The 16,737-nt window shown below is 39.5% G+C and overlaps 1 protein-coding gene across 3 annotated transcripts in view; it reads left to right on the forward strand.

Moving 5' to 3' along the window:
- Positions 1 to 3,212: 3,212 nt before the first annotated feature.
- The window catches only part of FAF2 (Fas associated factor family member 2), a 67,635-nt gene continuing 54,110 nt past the window's right edge, over positions 3,213 to 16,737 (forward strand). Inside the window, exons 1-2 of one of the 3 annotated variants that reach the window (XM_055325813.1) lie at positions 3,250 to 3,311; positions 10,646 to 10,690. Coding sequence is in view for 2 of the 3 variants with exons in the window: in XM_055325811.1 (XP_055181786.1) it covers positions 3,249 to 3,311 (63 nt within the window). In the remaining variant the exon portion in view is untranslated. Of the gene's footprint in view, positions 3,312 to 6,810; positions 6,927 to 10,645; positions 10,691 to 16,737 lie in introns of those variants that run through there. The other 2 variants (XM_055325811.1, XM_055325812.1) reach the window with 2 other exon arrangements.

Here is a 16,737-nt window from a genome sequence, read left to right on the forward strand (position 1 = left end):
ACCTTGAATTTATCAAAAAATCATAGGTTTCTTCCAAGGCCAGTTTCTCCCATGACAAACAGAGGACATCAGGATTCTATTTAGGTCAGAGGGGCAGATTAGCAGCTCATAGGCTGGAATATGGCTCGCAATTATGGTTGACAGAGTGATTTTTGTTTTAAATTTTATTTATTTATTCATGAGAGACAAACAGGCAGAGGGAGAAGCAGGCTCCCCACAGGGAGCCTGACACGGGATTCAATCTCGGGATTGTGACCTGAGCCAAAGGCAGACAGATGCTCAACCACTAGGCCACCCAGGAGCCCGACAGAGTGATTTTCTTAAGACTGAATTAAGAAAAAAAAAAAAAAAAAGACTGAATTAAGTTATCACCATTTTAAAATGCAGAGATTTTATATGAAGCTCCAAACTTATAGATGCTCTTTTTAAATTTATTTTTAAAATTTTTTAGATTTATTTATTATTTATTTATTTATTTATTCATGAGAGACATAGAGAGAGAGGCAGAGACAAGGCAGAGGGAGAAGTAGGCTCTATGCAGGGACCCCGATGTGGGACTCAATCCAGGGATCCTGGGATCATGCCCTGAGCCAACGGCAGACGCTCAACTGCTGAGCCACCCAGGTGTCCTGGTGCTCTTTTTTTAAATTTATATTTTAGGTAGTTTACAGTGCAATATTAATTTATGGAGTAGTATTCAGTGATTCATCACTTACATACAACACCCAGTGCTTATAACAAGTGCCCTCCTTAATACCCATCTAGCCCATCCCCCCATGCACCTCCCTCCACCAACCCTCAGTTGGTTCTCTATCATTAAGAGTCTTTATGGCTTGTTTCCCTCTCTCTTTTTTTTTTTACCCCTTCCCATATGTTCCTGTTTTCTTTCTTAAATTCCACTTGAGTGAGATCATATGGTATTTGTCTTTCTCTGACATTTCACTTAGCATAATACCCTCTAGCTTCATTCACATTGTTTCAAATGTCAGGATTTCTTTTTTGATGGCTGAGCAATATTCCATTGTATACCACCTCTTCTTTTTCCATTCCTCAGTTGATGGACATTTGTAGGTGCTCTTTTAAAAATGGGAACTTTTTGGGGCACCTGGGTGGCATTGTTGATTAAATGTGTGATTCTTGGTAATGGCTTAAGTCGTGGTCTCGGGATCATGAGATGGAGTTCCGCTCAGATTGGAGTCTGCTTGGGGTTTCTCTCTCCGTCTTCCTTTCCCCCTCCATACCACATGTACTCTCTCTCTCAAATAAATCTTTTAAAAAATTAATAAAACTAAAAATGAGAAGTTCTAGGGGCCTGGTTAGCTTTGTCAGTAGAGTATATGAATATTAATCTCAGGATCATGAGTTCAAGCCCCAAGTTGGATGAAGAGTTTACTTAAAAAAATAAAATAAATGAATTAGCTATAAAAAGACATGGGAAGTCCTAGCAATACTGATCTTACATGTAAGCCATCAGCTAGGGCTAAAAAGCCGAATCCACCTTTGCACAGAGAATGAACTCTCCAGTTTGCCACATTGTGTTCTCTACACTGAGGCAAATTCTTACTGGTAGATTAAAAAAATAAAATATTTTTGTAACAATGTCTTAATTCAAAGAAAACAGAAAAGTAGACCAAGAAAGGATGTATTTCTTTGAGGAAGTGAAAAACATTCCATGGTTTTTAGTAGAACTACAAAGTTTATCTGTTGAAGGAATATATCTTAAACCGGAATTATGCAATAACTCCAGAGGGTGTATGATTTTACAATCTCTCATCTAGTTTGGCTGCATCCAACATTATCGAAGATATTGAATAGTACTAGGTCTCCTTTGCGGTTTGAGTTGATGTAAAAGGCACATCTGTTTACTTCCAAATTGACCTTAAAGGTCTAATAAAAATTCAAGGTATTGCTATTAGTTATGCAGTTTGTGCCGACCTGGTTAAGATCTACATGATACAGGCCTGTAAGACGTGCCTTTCCATCCCTTAATGTAGTCCTCACATAACTTCAGCTTTCAAAGCACCTCTTGTCCTATCTTGCCTCATCAGACCTTTAAAGTGGGTAGGGGTGGGATTCCACGGATGCTGAGCCAGAGTGACTTCCCAGGTACACATACAGGTAGTCTGGGAAAAGCATACACCAGACCCAGACCCCTCTGCCTTGTCCAGGCCTTCTGGAGGGGGACAGAAGCAGATGGCAGAAGGAAAAAAAAAAAAGTGTAATTGAAAAAGAGATCTAAACAGAGGTGGCAGTTTGAAGGGTCAGGGAAAGTGCAAAGGAAGTCAGACAGTGAAGGGTAGAAATAAGGCAGTGGAAAGGGTGAGGGACTACCTCCAAGGAGATGAGCTGAGGCAGCATGTCTGTCAGTGGCTTTGGGGGAACCCCATTCCACCAATGGCAAAATGGCCCAGAGAGGAGGTGGTTTGTCCAAGGACGTCCAGCACTTTTCCAGGTGGGCACTGGACCCTGAACCCAAGTATCCCGATCCCAGTCCAGGATTTTCCTTCTGTCTATCAAGGGATGTCGGGCCAATGGGCCTGAGGCAGGTAGGAGTACAGTCACCACCTGAGTGGATGGAAAGCTCTGCCCAAGGCTGGTAGCGCCATTAACCGTCAAAGTCTCAGGTGGCCAAGTCCAAACAATCCTAACAAGCGACTCCGAAGCCCCGATTTTCACGTGGCTGAAGCCTTTCACAACCTACAGCTCCAGACGGCATCAGAAATACCTAACCACACTATTCAGGGTCTTTCGGAATCTCCTGAGAGATGGTCAGGCGCTCTTGAAAACGTCATGGAAGGAATCAAACATCAAACGGCCGATATTTTGGAACGGCCACAATCTCCTAAGAAATATTCTGGAATATGGGAGACTATGGGAAAATGGTTTAGGAAGCAAACGAAAACTGCCAGTTGGCATTCGGGACCACCTCCGGAGCTTCTCGAGGAGCCCTCGGGACCTCTCGGCAATTTGCGATCTTATTCAGGAGTCTTGGGTCTGAGCAGATCCATTCGTCGCCCAAAGCGTTAAGAGCGACAGTCTCTCGGCCACTTACGGGTGTTCGGGGTTGCTCGAGACTGGCGCCCTCTGACGGCGGGAACTGTCACCACGAGCACCCCGGGGACAGAACGCGCAAAACGCGCAGACGCAGTTGCGCGCCCGCGGCCGTTCAGACCGGACGTGGTTGCTGCTGAGGTCATTTCCGGCGGGTGACGGTGCGGACGGGTCAGAAGCGTAGAGGCGGCGGCAAAATGGCGGCGCCTGAGGAGCGGGATCTAACCCAGGAGCAGACAGAGAAGCTGCTGCAGTTTCAGGTAGCAGCGAGTACTCGGTGCAGGAAATGCCGTCACGGGCTGGGGAGTGGGCCCCTGTTGGAGCCCAGAACCTTCCTCAGATTGGGCCCGAGATTCTCCTCAGATCAGTGGCGGCCCCCTCCCCCCCAGACGCCAACTGCCCTGCTGCTCCCGGCCCCAGAGCCTCTGTCGGTCCTCAGCCTTCCAGCCAGGACTGCGGTTCTCTCATCACCCCTCGGCGGGTCAGCTTCTCTGGTTTCCCTTAGCAACACCCGTTCTCTACCATTCTTCCCAGTCCGGTTACCCGTCGGACCCTCTCCGCCCTTCGACTCTAGTACTACCCAGATGCTTAATCCCCACCGCGGAGCTGGCCTCGTTTCGGGTCTCTGGAAAACCTACCAGGATCCCATGCTATTTCTGCAAATACATATTGATGGCCTCTTGGGTGCCTGGTCCTGTATTGGGCGCTCTGGTGGGGGAGGTGGCAGACCTGGCCCCCGCCCTAAAGGTGTGGGAGGACACCACCTAAGGAAACAATGCAGCAATTTTAAGTATCAGTGTCTTCTGACGGGGTTTATTTCCCTGGGCTTATTCCTGGACTCACGTTCTTGACAGTGCTTGACGTGGGTGGTAACTTGCAGAAATCTGCCTCCTTTTAGTGGTAGTCGTGTTAAGAACTTTTGGCACTAAGCACTTCTGAGTTGGAGAAAACGATTGGAGGAGACCAATAGGGTGGGTAACCTTGGCCCTTTATCACCCTAATGGATACCAGTTTCCTTATTTCTAAAGTACTTTTCTTAAAAATGTCTACCCCCTAAGGATATCGTGAGCTTAAATGAGTTTATGGATCTATGAAGGGGTTTGTAAACTGAAATGTTCCCAAGCGGTATTGCTACTATTCATCATTATTTAACTTAGGATAGAGTAAGTTAGTGGTACACTTTCTTCCGAATATAAAATGTGCTGAATATTCATTAATTTGGCATTATTTACCAAGAACCTTAGTGCTCAGGCACTGCTAGTTCAAATATCATTTATGGAGTACTTACCATGCTGTAAATACTTTGCTAAACACATAACATTACTAGATCGTATTTAATACTACACACCTATGAGATTCATGCTGTTACAAGGCCTGTTTTACAGATGAGGAATATGAGGCTTAAGGAAGTAACATACTTAGGTTTCATAGCCAGTAAGTGGTAGTATCAGATTTAAAGCCAGATCCATCTTTCCAGAACCTTTCCTGAGCTCTTGACTTGAGAAATTGAGGACATAGCAAATTAGGATCAGAATGAATTAAACAACAGACAACCGGCTTCCTCTTCTTGGTGGACCACTTATTTCAAAGTTTTGTTTAATTTGGCAGGCCATTTTACCCCTTACAGCTCTTTAGGGATAAGGTTTCAGATTAAGTATTCTGAGGTGATATGAATTATGTCATGATATAGTTGGTCTGATGCTCGGAAGACATGAAAACGTAGTATTTCTGAGGTAAAGTACACGGATACCTCTGTTTTGTCTTCATTGGACGCTTATATTGGTAAGAGGTGAGTAGTAGGTTAAAGTTGTATTAAGATTGCTTTGTGAGGAGTACCTTGACTGGCTTAGTCAGTAGAGCATGCAACTCCTGATCTTAGGGTTGGGAGTTCAAGCCTCACATTGGAGGTAGAACTTACTTTAAAATAAAACCAAAAAAGTAGATTGCTTTATGAAATTGGATTTACCAAGGCAAATGCATTTTGCATTTTTGTGTTCTTTAAGCAGTTGCTGGATCAGGTTCATCATTCAATTGCCATTGAACATTCTTTGAAACTTACTAGATGTCAAGCATTATACCAGATATTTAATGTATTTTAACTCTTAAACCTCTTAATAACACTAAGGAATTAAGCCTCATTCGTTTTGTTAAAGAAGAAACGGATTCTGAGAGGTCAAATAACTCACAAAAGTATTGAGTGGCAGAGATTTAGAGATCCATACCCATAATCCTCTAACGTATAACCTACTGTAGAAGCAAGATAACATACATATGTGAATAATGAGTATCTTGCAGTATATTTGTGCTTATAGTATGATATGATATAAACAAAGTGCTATGGGAATTTATGGAAGGATAGGAATATTCCTGGAGGTAGGAGGAGGAGAGAAGAGGATGACCTAGTAGTTAACCATTTATTAAGTATCTACTATGCCTTAGGCATGGTGCTTGATAGTTTATAACTATTATGCTTAATTCTCACAATAGCATTATAAAGTGCCATAGATGATAGAGCTGCTCCTAAGTGAGGAAACCGATCTATTGAAGTATTTGCCTAAGTTCATTGCGCTATTAAATAGTGAGGATGGAATTAGAACTGTAGTGGGTCTGAATCGGACTTTAAGGCTGGGTTCTTTCCACTCTACTTTGCTAATTTTGAAGGAGGAATAGAATTTCAACAGGTGGTAGGCAGAGGGATGCTCAAAGCTGAGGAAATGGCTCAAGCAATGTATGAAGATGGAATACTGTGGAATGTTTATTGTGATGGATTGAGAGAATTGGAAGTGGAAAATATGATTGGAAAGGTAAATTAGAGTCAGATTTTGGAGGCTTTTCAAAGCTTTGCAAAATGATTTATTATTATTTTTTTAATTTTTATTTATTTATGATAGTCCCACAGAGAGAGAGAGAGAGAGGCAGAGACACAGGCAGAGGGAGAAGCAGGCTCCATGCACCGGGAGCCCGATGTGGGACTCGATCCCGGGTCTTCAGGATCGCGCCCTGGGCCAAAGGCAGGCGCCAAACCGCTGCGCCACCCAGGGATCCCTGCAAAATGATTTAAATTTTACTCTGTATACATAGGGAGTCATCAAAGGTTTTTTTCAGCTAGAGAATAGCATAACACTAAGTTTCAGGTTTCCTTCACTAACGCTTTGGAGTGTGTGCTTGGAATATCCATAGGAGTCAGGACAGAACCAGGTGGTACTGCTAGGCACTAATTCTCAATAATGTTGCTTTATTTGATATATTGAAATTAGCAGAAGTAAAATATTTTAGAAATCTTAGGTTTCCTCTGTTTCTTTCTTTCTTTTTTTTTTTAATGACGTGATTTGACTGGAACTTCCCAGAGTATATTTATCATGTTTCTCAGACCATTTGATTTTTTCTAAGATTTTTTTTTTTTTTTTAAGATTTTATTATCTATTCATGACAGACAGAGAGGCAGAGGGAGGAGAAACAGGCTCCATGCCTGGAGTCCGATGTGGGACTCAATCCTGGGACTCTGGGATCACGCCCTGAGCCAATGGCTCAACCACTGAGCCACCCAGGGGTCCCTCTAAAATTTTTTTCTAATTATCCTTTTCTTCTGTTTATTTTGGAACCAATTGAATATGAATGCACACGTTTGTTTTAAGCTGCTTCAAATGGAAGAGAATAGGTCTTAAGAGTTAATGCAGATATGGGTAGGGTTACTTTATTGAAGCCCATTTTCCCAAATATCCAAATATAACAGACTCCTCTAGTGCCTTGGTTTACTGCTTTTAGGTTGCTGTTTGAACACCTGGAGAAAAATGACATGGACAGAGAGAAGGGACTAAAGGAGCTATATGCAAGGCCAGGAGGAAGAAATGATTCCTTTCTGCTTTTGTATGGGAGTAAGAAATTTCCTTTTTCTTTTCTTTTCTTTCTTTTCTTTTCCTTTCCTTTTTCCTTTTCCTTTCCTGTTTTTTCTTTTTCTTTTTCTTTCTTTCTTTTCAGATTTTATTTGAGAGAGAAGAGAAAGTGTGAGCAAGGGGGAGAGGCAGAGAGAGAAGCAGACACTGCCTAGCAGGAAACCCTATTGTGGGGGCTTGATCTCAGGACTCTGAGATCATAACGTGAGCCAAAGGCAGATGCTTAACCTACTGAGCTATCCAGGTGCCCCAGGAGTAAGAAATTTCTTTCCTTTTAAATGCATATTAGGGTGTGATCTTTGTTCTTTTAAATCATAGAAAGTTAAGCCTGAACTCTGGCCTTAGAGTCAAGCTTCTCATTCACTTTGATAATCTCTCTTTTTGGCTTCATCTCTTTATTACCTAAAGGAGAAAGAATAATACAGTGCTCTTTGTTCATGTATTTAAAAAAAAAAAATCAGAGAGATCAGTTTGAATTTTTTGCCCAGGAATTTGGTATTGTAGAAAAGCCATGAGCTTTGAAACTTGGGGCAAATCGGAATTAGCCTTTCAACTTAGCTTCTGATGAGTTCTGTGACTTTGGCCTTGTTCCCACTTTTTTGAATCTCTTCTTATCTATAAAATGGGGATACTATTACCTAATTCACAGAGGTTTTGTTTTTTACTTAAAAAGAAATTTTACTTAATACATACTTTATGCAAGTCAGCAATGTAAAATTGTAAAAGGGTAATGAAATTTCATCTTATTTCCCTCTCATTCTCGGTTTGTTGTGTGTCTTTGTATACTTTTTTCTTTGTGTATATAGATACACATGCGTAATGTCTAAGCTCTCTTACTCTTCATTTGACTTATTAGTTGGAGCAGATGGCTTCTTTTTCCTAAGATCTGCTCTGTAATATGTCTAAGTATTTTTGTTTTTACCAGATGAGTTGTACTCTTGACAAGAGTCAGTTGTATTGCTCCCAAACCATTGTGTGCTGGTTATATTTGTCATAAAAATATAACACATAAGCCCATAAAATATCACTGCAAGAGTTTTTATCTGAAAACTAAATTAAATTCTTTGGAAAAGATGTATAGGATCAAGTTGCTAAAAAAATTGCTCTTAAGTTAGGTGTGGGCAGGATGGGTATAAAGATAACTTTGAGAAAAATCGAGAATCAGTATTGTGCACTTAATGCTTATTAGCAAGTGCTTGGAGTTCTTGCACTCGAAGAAATTAAGTCAGTGATTTATGGATATGGTTTATGCTAGAAAGGCTCCAAAGAATGCCAGTGGACCCATTCCCTAAAGAAAAGGGTAGGCTTTCATCAAAAGATTGCTGCATAAATGTGTGCTTTATGTTTTAAATGAAATATTTAAGTAAGGTATGAAATGTTTTTATTCCTCACTTTATGTCACTTTTTAATTGACTAGTAAGTTTTATTCTCATTGAGTAAGAGCTTCTGCTGTCTTTGTCTTAATAGAGGTAGGATCATGTTAAAATTATGAAGGTCAAAAAATTATGAAGGTCAGCACAGCACAGTAAGTTGTTATGAAGACCGGCTATGAAGTAAGACACCTGGATTTGAATCTTAGCTTCTCCAGTTATTAACTTTGTGACCTTGGGCAAGTTACTTAACCTTTCTGCTTTAGTCTCTTCATCTGTGGACTTCCTACTTCATGGGATTGTTTGAGTAATTAAATGTTAATATATGGAAAGCACTGGCAAGTATTAAGTGAATGTTAAACATTATTAGAGTCATTTTTGGTTTGTAAAAAAATTATGAAACAATCAGGTTGTTTTCATTTTTTTTGGTTTTATACAACTAATGTTAGGGATTATCCTTGTACCCAAACATTTATCCCATTCTCAATCAACTTTTTTCAGTATCTAATATGTGCTAGTATAGTTCTGGGCACAAGATCCAATGGAATATTGAATATAATTCCTACCCTTGTGGGGCTCACATTCTAGTGGAGGAGAGAAAGAAGAGTCAAAATAAACAAATGAAATATATGCTACGTTAGATGGTGATAAATGCTGTGGAGAGAAATAGGGAATTTTGAGGAGGGAAGTGTTTGATTTTATTTTTTAAAAAGATTTATTTATTTTAGAAAGGTAGGGGAAGAGATATGTTGCTGAGTGGAGGAGGGACAGAGGGAGAGGGAGAGAGAAAGTAGACTCTCCAGCATGGTGGGGCTACATCCCAAGACCCTGAGCTTATGACCTGAGCGGAAATCAAGAGCCAACCACTTAATTGACTAGCCCCCCAGGCGCCTGGGGAATGTGGGGGTGGGGGTGGGGTGGGGGGTGTTTCATTTTAAATAGGATTATCAAGGGAAGGCCTTGCTGAGAGTGTGTCAATTGTGTGAAAACGTACTAAACAAATTATGTGGTACCTAGGGGAAGAGGATTGCAGATACAGGGAATAAGGCATACAAGAGTCCTAAGGCATGGCCTCAAGTGACTTTGTCCAGAAATGACAAGCAGGCCCGTGTGGCTAGAACTGAGGGAGGGAAGAAAGTAGTAGGAGCTAGGGTCAGAGTTGAAAGCAGAGCTAGTTTACAAATGACCTCGTAGGCTATTGTGAGGATTTTGGCATTAATTCTGAAGCAAGGCAGATTTTGAGTAATGACAAGATTTATGATTTCTTAGGGTCACTCTGGCTATTTTCTTGAGGATAGTCTAAAGGAAAGTAAAGGAGGCATAGGGAGACCAGTAAAGAGATTTTTGCAATGATGCAAGACTGCTTGAACTAGTAGGAAGTAGTTATGAGGAATAGTTGGATTCTGAATATATTTTGAAGGTAAAATGGATGGGATTTTTCTAAGGAATTGTGTGTGAAGTGAGGGAGAAAGTGAGGATATCTCAGATTTTTGACCTAAGTAACTGGAAAAGGAAGAGTCATTAACTGGGATAAGGAAGGCCATGGGAGGAGCATATTTGGGTGGGGGAGTGAGATGAAGTAGCTCAGTTTTGGTCATGTCAAGTTTGAGGTTTCTATTAGACATTGAAGTGAAGATGTCTAAGGGGATATACTAGTATTGAGTGCAGGAGAATAATCTAGGCTAGCAATACAAATTCGGAAATTATCTGCATGTAGATAATAATTAAAGCCCTCAAACTGTTTGAGATCATCTGTAGAACAAGAACACAAAAAGAAATTTTGAGATTTGAAGGTGATTTTGTTATTGATGTCAGTTAAACATTTATTGAGTGTTTACAGTTGACCCTTGAACAACATGAGTTTGAACTGCACACATCCACTTATAAGCCAATATTTTTCAATAATTACAGTACTGTAAATGTATTTTTCTCACCATTTTCTTAATAACATTTGCTTTCCTCTAGCATACTTTAAGAATACGGTATATAATATATACATATAAAATATCTGTTAATCAGCTGTTTATCAATAAGGCTTCTGTTCAATCAATAAGGCTTCTGTTAGTAGATAAGTTTGGGGGAGTCAAAAGCTATACTTAATTTTCAACTGCATGGCACTTAGTACTTCTGACTTCTATGTTCCTCAAGTATCTGCCAAATTCTATTCAAAGTGCCATAGATTCATTGTGTCTTTGATTCCTCTCAAAAAATAAATGGTGTAGTTTCTGGTACTGGTGAGTAAACTAGGATCAGTACATAATTTACCTAAGGTTAGTAGTGACAAGCTTAGATCTGATCCAGAAATCTGGATTCTTTCTTCCTCTTTCCTAGCCACTGCCTCTCCAGCCCTCAGTGTTGATTTGTTTTCAACTATAGGTAAGTGAATAGGACCAATAACAATAGCTATGTGTTAAGTTTTTTTTTTTTTTAAAGATTTCTTTGTTTGAGGGAGAGCATGTGCACACGGCGGGGGGGGGGGGGGCGGAGGGCAGAGGGAGATGGAGAGAAGCTCAAGCAGACTCTGCGCTGAGCACAGTGCAGACGTGGGGCCCAATCCCAGGACTCCAGATCATGACCTGAGCTGACATCAGGACTCAACCTCTTTTTTTTTTTTTTTTAATTTTATTTATTTATTCATGATAGAGAAAGAGAGAGGGGCAGAGACACAGGCAGAGGGAGAAGCAGGCTCCATGCTGGGAGCCCGACAGGGGACTCATCCCGGGACTCCAGGATCATGCCCAGATCAAAGGCAGGCGCTAAACCGCTGAGCCACCCAGGGATCCCCAGGAGTCAACCTCTTAACTGGTGGAGCCACCCAGGAGCCCTGCTGTGTGGTCATTTTAAGAAAACAAACTGCAAAGGACGTCAAAAGTATGGTTCTAATTCTGGACATCATCACTCATAATTCTCTTAACCTCTTCTACATAAAAGTGGACTTTTTAAGTAGAAAGACGAATTCTCAAAGGTGGGAAAGAATAGAGGACAGTTCTCTCATTTCCATACCCTGGAAATACAAGTGAGAAAATGGTAGAATGTTTCAAAGGAAGAATTATATTCAGAAAAAAAGCCAAGTTTCAGTTAGAATATAAAAGTGAAGATGTCCAGAGATGTAGTTATGGATATGGGGGATGTTACTGATATAGCAGACCTTTTGTATCTGTAGAACAGAATCCTAAAAATATGTTACTGGCTCAAAACATGTACTTTGTATGTTTTAATAGCTCCTGGTAGTCTATTTTCCAGGGAGTTTTGGTAGCTCACAGTCCAGCCAATAGGATGTGAGAGGACCTGTTTCCCCATATTCTTGCCAGCATTGGACAATAGCTTTTTGAATTTTTGTCAGTATGATTAAAATTTTTTAAGTTTTTGATTGATTGATTTATGATTTTATTTATTCATTCATTCATTCATTCATGAAAGATGCAGAGAGAGGCAGAGGGAGAAACAGGCTCCATGCAGGAAGCCCCACGCAGGACTGATCCCAGGACTCCAGGATCATGCCCCGGGCCAAAGGCAGACACTCAAACACTGAGCCACCCAGGCGTCCTGAAAGTTTTTGTTTTAATTTGCATTTTTAGTGGTAGTGGTGGTTGTAGTTTTTAGTTTCGGTTTCAGTCAAGTTTGAATAACTAGTGCAAGCACTTGTTTTAAGCTATTTCTAATAGGAAAGAATAAGGAACTTTAGAGACCATGATTTGCTTTGCAGCCTCTTTTTTTATGTTAGTGTTCCTGGGTGTATGGGAGGTTTGCTTTCTGGCCAAGCTGATTGCAGAATAAATGCTTATTTTAAGATTGAATCCCATTGTTCCATAAACTTCTGATTACTGACAGATTGAGCTTCTTCTGGATATTTACAGTTATTGTGTAAATTGCCTGCCTATCCTTTGTTCTTTTGCTTTTGGATTATTTGACATTTTATTATCAATTTGTAGTTCTTTATATTGGTCATGTATAGCAAATATTTTTCATGATATCCTTCATCTTTGATTTTGTTATCTTTACATTTGTTTAAATTGTTATCAAATTGGCATTTTTTTTCTTTCGGCTTTTGGGTTTTCAGGTTTGTTTTTTTTAAAGATTTTATTTACTTATTCATGAGAGACAGAGAGAAGCAGAGACATAGACAGAGGGAATAGGCTTCTGGACGGGGAGCCTGATGTGTCTGGGACCACACCCTGAGTTGAAGGTAGATGCTCATCCACTGAGCCACCTAGGCGTGCCTGGGTTTTCAGTTTTTTTAAGATGCTTCTACTTAAAAAAAAAAAAAGCTTCTACTTAAGTTATACAAATGTTCTCATTTGCTTTCTTTGAAACGTCTTATAGTTTTCTTTTTAAAATCAGACCTTTAATCCATGAAGAACTTTATTTTTTGTATGTATAAGAACCTAATTTAACTTTCTTCCACTGGAGATTATAGGTTATTTGAATAATCCATCCCTTCCCCCACTGTGAGTAGTCCTCTTTATCATACTGTATTCTGTTTCATTAATTTGTCCACTGGTACCATTACTGAATTAATAACAATAAGCTTTACACTGAGTTTTAATATCTGATAGGATAGGACTCCTTCCCTATTTATGTATTTTTTGAAAAATTATTGGTAATTCTTACAAGCTTTTTACTATGCATGGAGTGGGGCAGAGGGAGAAGGAGACAGAGACTTAAGCAGATTCCATGCTAAGCGCAGAGCCTGACATGGGGCTCGATTGCACAGCCCTGAGCTCACAACCTGAGCCAAAACCAAGAGTTGGACACTTAACTGACTGTGCCGCCCAGGTGCTCTTTATATACATTTAAGAATCATTTTGTGCTGTTGTGGCATTATTGGAATTGCATTAAATATGTGTATTAATTTGGAACTGGTTGATATTCAGGAATATGTGCATCTTTTTAAAGATATTTATTTATTTATTCATGAGAGAGAGAGGCAGAGACACAGGCAGAGGGAGAGGCAGGCTACATGCAGGGAGCCTGCTTCTCCCTCTGCCTGTGTCTCTGCCTCTCTCTCTGTCTCTCATGAATAAATAAATAAAATCTTAAAAAAAATACACAATTGAACGGTTTTTGGTATAAATATAAAGTTGTGGAGCCATCACCACTATTTACTTCTAGAACATTTTCATCATCCCCAAAAGAAAACTGTGCCCATTAGTCACCAGGTTCATCCATGTTGTAGCTTACATCAGTACTACATTCATTTTTATGGCCAAATAATATTCCATTGTGAGTAAACCACATTTTGTTTATCCGTTTATTGGGCTTTTGGATTGCTTCCACTTTTCAGCTATTATTATTAATGCTTCTATGAATATTTATATACAAATTTTTGTGTGGACATGTTTTCATTTCTCTTAGTAGTAGAGTATCTGAGTGACTTGGTAACTCTAACTTTTTGAGAAATTGCCAACTTGTTTTTCCTAAGTACATCATTTTCCTGACCAGTAGTATGTGAGGATTCCAATTTTTCCTCATCCTCACTAACATTTGTTTTAGTATGTGTGCTGCCGAAGCGAGCAGGTTAACTAACATATGTTAATCGTCCATCTTTGTAGCCATCCTGGTAATGAGGAAGTAGTATCTTGTTCTGATTTGCATTTCCCAAATGACTAAAATGATGTTGAGCATTTTTCATATGCTTATTAGCATTTTTCAGTCTTCTTTGGAGAAATACCCAAATTCTTTGCTCATTTTTTTTAAAGATTTATTTATTTATTTATTCATGATAGACACAGAAATTGAGAGAGAGGCAGAAACACAGGCAGAGGGAGAAGCAGGCTCCATGCTGCAAGCCCGACGTGGGAATTGATCCCCGGACTCCAGGATCACGCCCTGGGCCAAAGGCAGGCGCTAAACCACTGAGCCACTCAGGGATCTCCTCTTTGCTCAATTTCTAATTAGGTTACATGTCCTAATAAGTTGTAAGAGTTCTTTATATAGTCTGATACAAGTCCTTTATCAGATATATGATTAGCAAAAATACTCTCCCATTCTGTGGGTTGCCTTCATTTTCTTGATGGAAATCTATTGAAGTTTTACATTTTAATAAAACCTAATTTATTTGTTTTATCTTTTGTTACTTGTGCATTTGGTGTTATATCTGTATCTTTTGGTGTCTTACATATAAGGTCTGATCTATTTTGAGTTAATAGTTGTGAGGTAAGGGTTTGACTTCATTCTGTTGCATGTGAGTATTCAGTTTTTCCAGCACCGTTTATTTAAAAGATGATTCTTGCTCTGTTGAATGACCTTGGAACCTCAGTTGAAAATCAGTCGACTGTAACTGTGGATTTATTTCTGGACTCTCTCATTTCTATTCCATTGATTTGTATCCTTACGCTAGTACTACACTGTCTTGACTATTGGCAGTTGTACAACAAATATGAAGTCATAAAGTATGAGTCCTCCAACTTTATTCTTTTTCAGAATTATTTTGGCTATTCTGGGCCTCTTTCATTTCCAAGTGAATTTTAGAATCATGTCAATTTCTGCATAAGAGGCAGCTAGGATTTTGATACAATTGCTATCTATGAACATGGGAAGGGTTCCTTTCATTAGTTTCTCTCAGTAATGTTTTATAGTTTTTTGTGTACAAGTCTTGCACTTCTTTGGTTAAATTTATTCATAAATATTTTACTTTTTTTGATGGTACCGTGAAAGGAATGTTTTAATTTTATTTTTAGATTGTTCATTGCTAGTGTATAGAGTTTTATATGCTGATCTTACATCCTGCAACCTTATTGAACTCGTTATTAGTTCTGTCAGTTTTTTTGTAGGTTTCTTATACCTGAGATCATGTCATCTGTGAATAAAATTTCATTTCTTTCCAATCTGGATGCCCTTTTTTCTTGTTTAATTGCTCTTTTACAATATTGAATATAAGTGGCAAGAGCAGACATCCTTGTCTTGTTCTAGATCTTAGGGGAGAAGCATTGTCTTTCACATTATTGAGTTAGCTGTGTGCTTTATCTTTTTTTTTTAAGATTTTATTTATTAAAAAAAAGATTTTATTTATTCATGAGAGACAGACACAGAGAGAGAGGCAGAGACATAGGCAGAGGGAGAAGCAAGTCCCTGTGGGGACCCTGATGCAGGACTCGATCCTGGAACTCCAGGATCATGCCCTGAGCCAAAGGCAAACGCTCAACCACTGAGCCACCCAGGCGTCCCTTGATATGTGCTTTATCAGGGTGAGGAAGCTCCCTTCTATTCCTAGTTTAAGTTCTCATCATGAAAGGGTGTTTTGAGTTCTTAAAAAGATTAAATGAGATAATGCATGTAAAGCCCCTGATGCATAGGCACTGCCCAGGCCTCTCAGTGCCCCACTTTACCTTGGGCAGGTCTCTTTTAGTTAGAAGCTGGGAAAGTGGTCCCCATCTAAGACTCAAGATCTGTGCTAGCCAGCTACTTTAGTCTTACTGTGGCTAACACATCCTCAACACCCAGAGGAGGGAGAACATCTTTCTAGTGCCCCTAACTCTACCCAGCTGTCCAGACCTCTCCCAACCCAAATGGGCTGTGATCCTGTTTTGTCCTATCTTAAGACATTGGGTGGGTGGTCCTGGAGAATGTTCAATTGTATACATGTTCTTATATTTCTGTTTATTTTTTGTGGGAGTATTTAATAAAGGGTGGAATTGAGAATTTGCGAAATTGTTGTCTTTTTTATTTTTTATTTTCTTTTAAAGATTTACTTATTTATTTTAGAGAGTAAGCATGCATGCATGCGACGCTGAGGGAGGGGCAGAGGAAGAGGGAGAGGATCTCGCGCAGACTCCCTGGTGAGCAGGGAGCATGATGCGGGGCTTGATCTCATCTCACAACCCTGAGATCACAACCTGGTCCAAAACCAAGAGTCAGATGCTCAACCAGCTGTGCACCCCCCGCCGCCCCAGGCACCCTTGTCCTTTTGAAAAATTAGAATTTAATATATAAGATAAATAACCAAAAATATGCTTGAAGGAGTACAAGTCCTTTCAAAAATGATACAGAAAAGATTTTACATGCAGAAGGTTTATTCAGATGTACACAATTAAACCTGTGATTTAGGAATTAAAAGTGTTGATAATTAAACTTTGTAGAATTTCTTCACTTAATTCAAATTTAGCTTACATTGTTAGTATCCTTAAGCACATTTCCATAAGCTCAATATCAGTACATTGTATTTCATTAGCTTTTACCGAGTCTTTTCACATACAAAATGAGGACATTCCAGTTCTCTCATTTCTTCTTTATTAAATAGGGATTCCTGTATAAAGATTTAATTTCTTCATCTATTTAGTTACTCTGAGTTATAGTATGTATAGTAAAGGCAGGATAAAGATTTGATTCTTTCAGTTTTTTATTAGTTGTTAAATAATGAGTTGAATTCCTAGAAGTACTTCATCTAAAAGTAACCAGTGACGTTTTTTAAAAATTGAGTTTTG

The sequence above is a fragment of the Nyctereutes procyonoides genome, unplaced genomic scaffold, assembly GCF_905146905.1.
Source record: "Nyctereutes procyonoides isolate TBG_1078 unplaced genomic scaffold, NYPRO_anot_genome, whole genome shotgun sequence".
Classification (NCBI taxonomy): domain Eukaryota; kingdom Metazoa; phylum Chordata; class Mammalia; order Carnivora; family Canidae; genus Nyctereutes; species Nyctereutes procyonoides.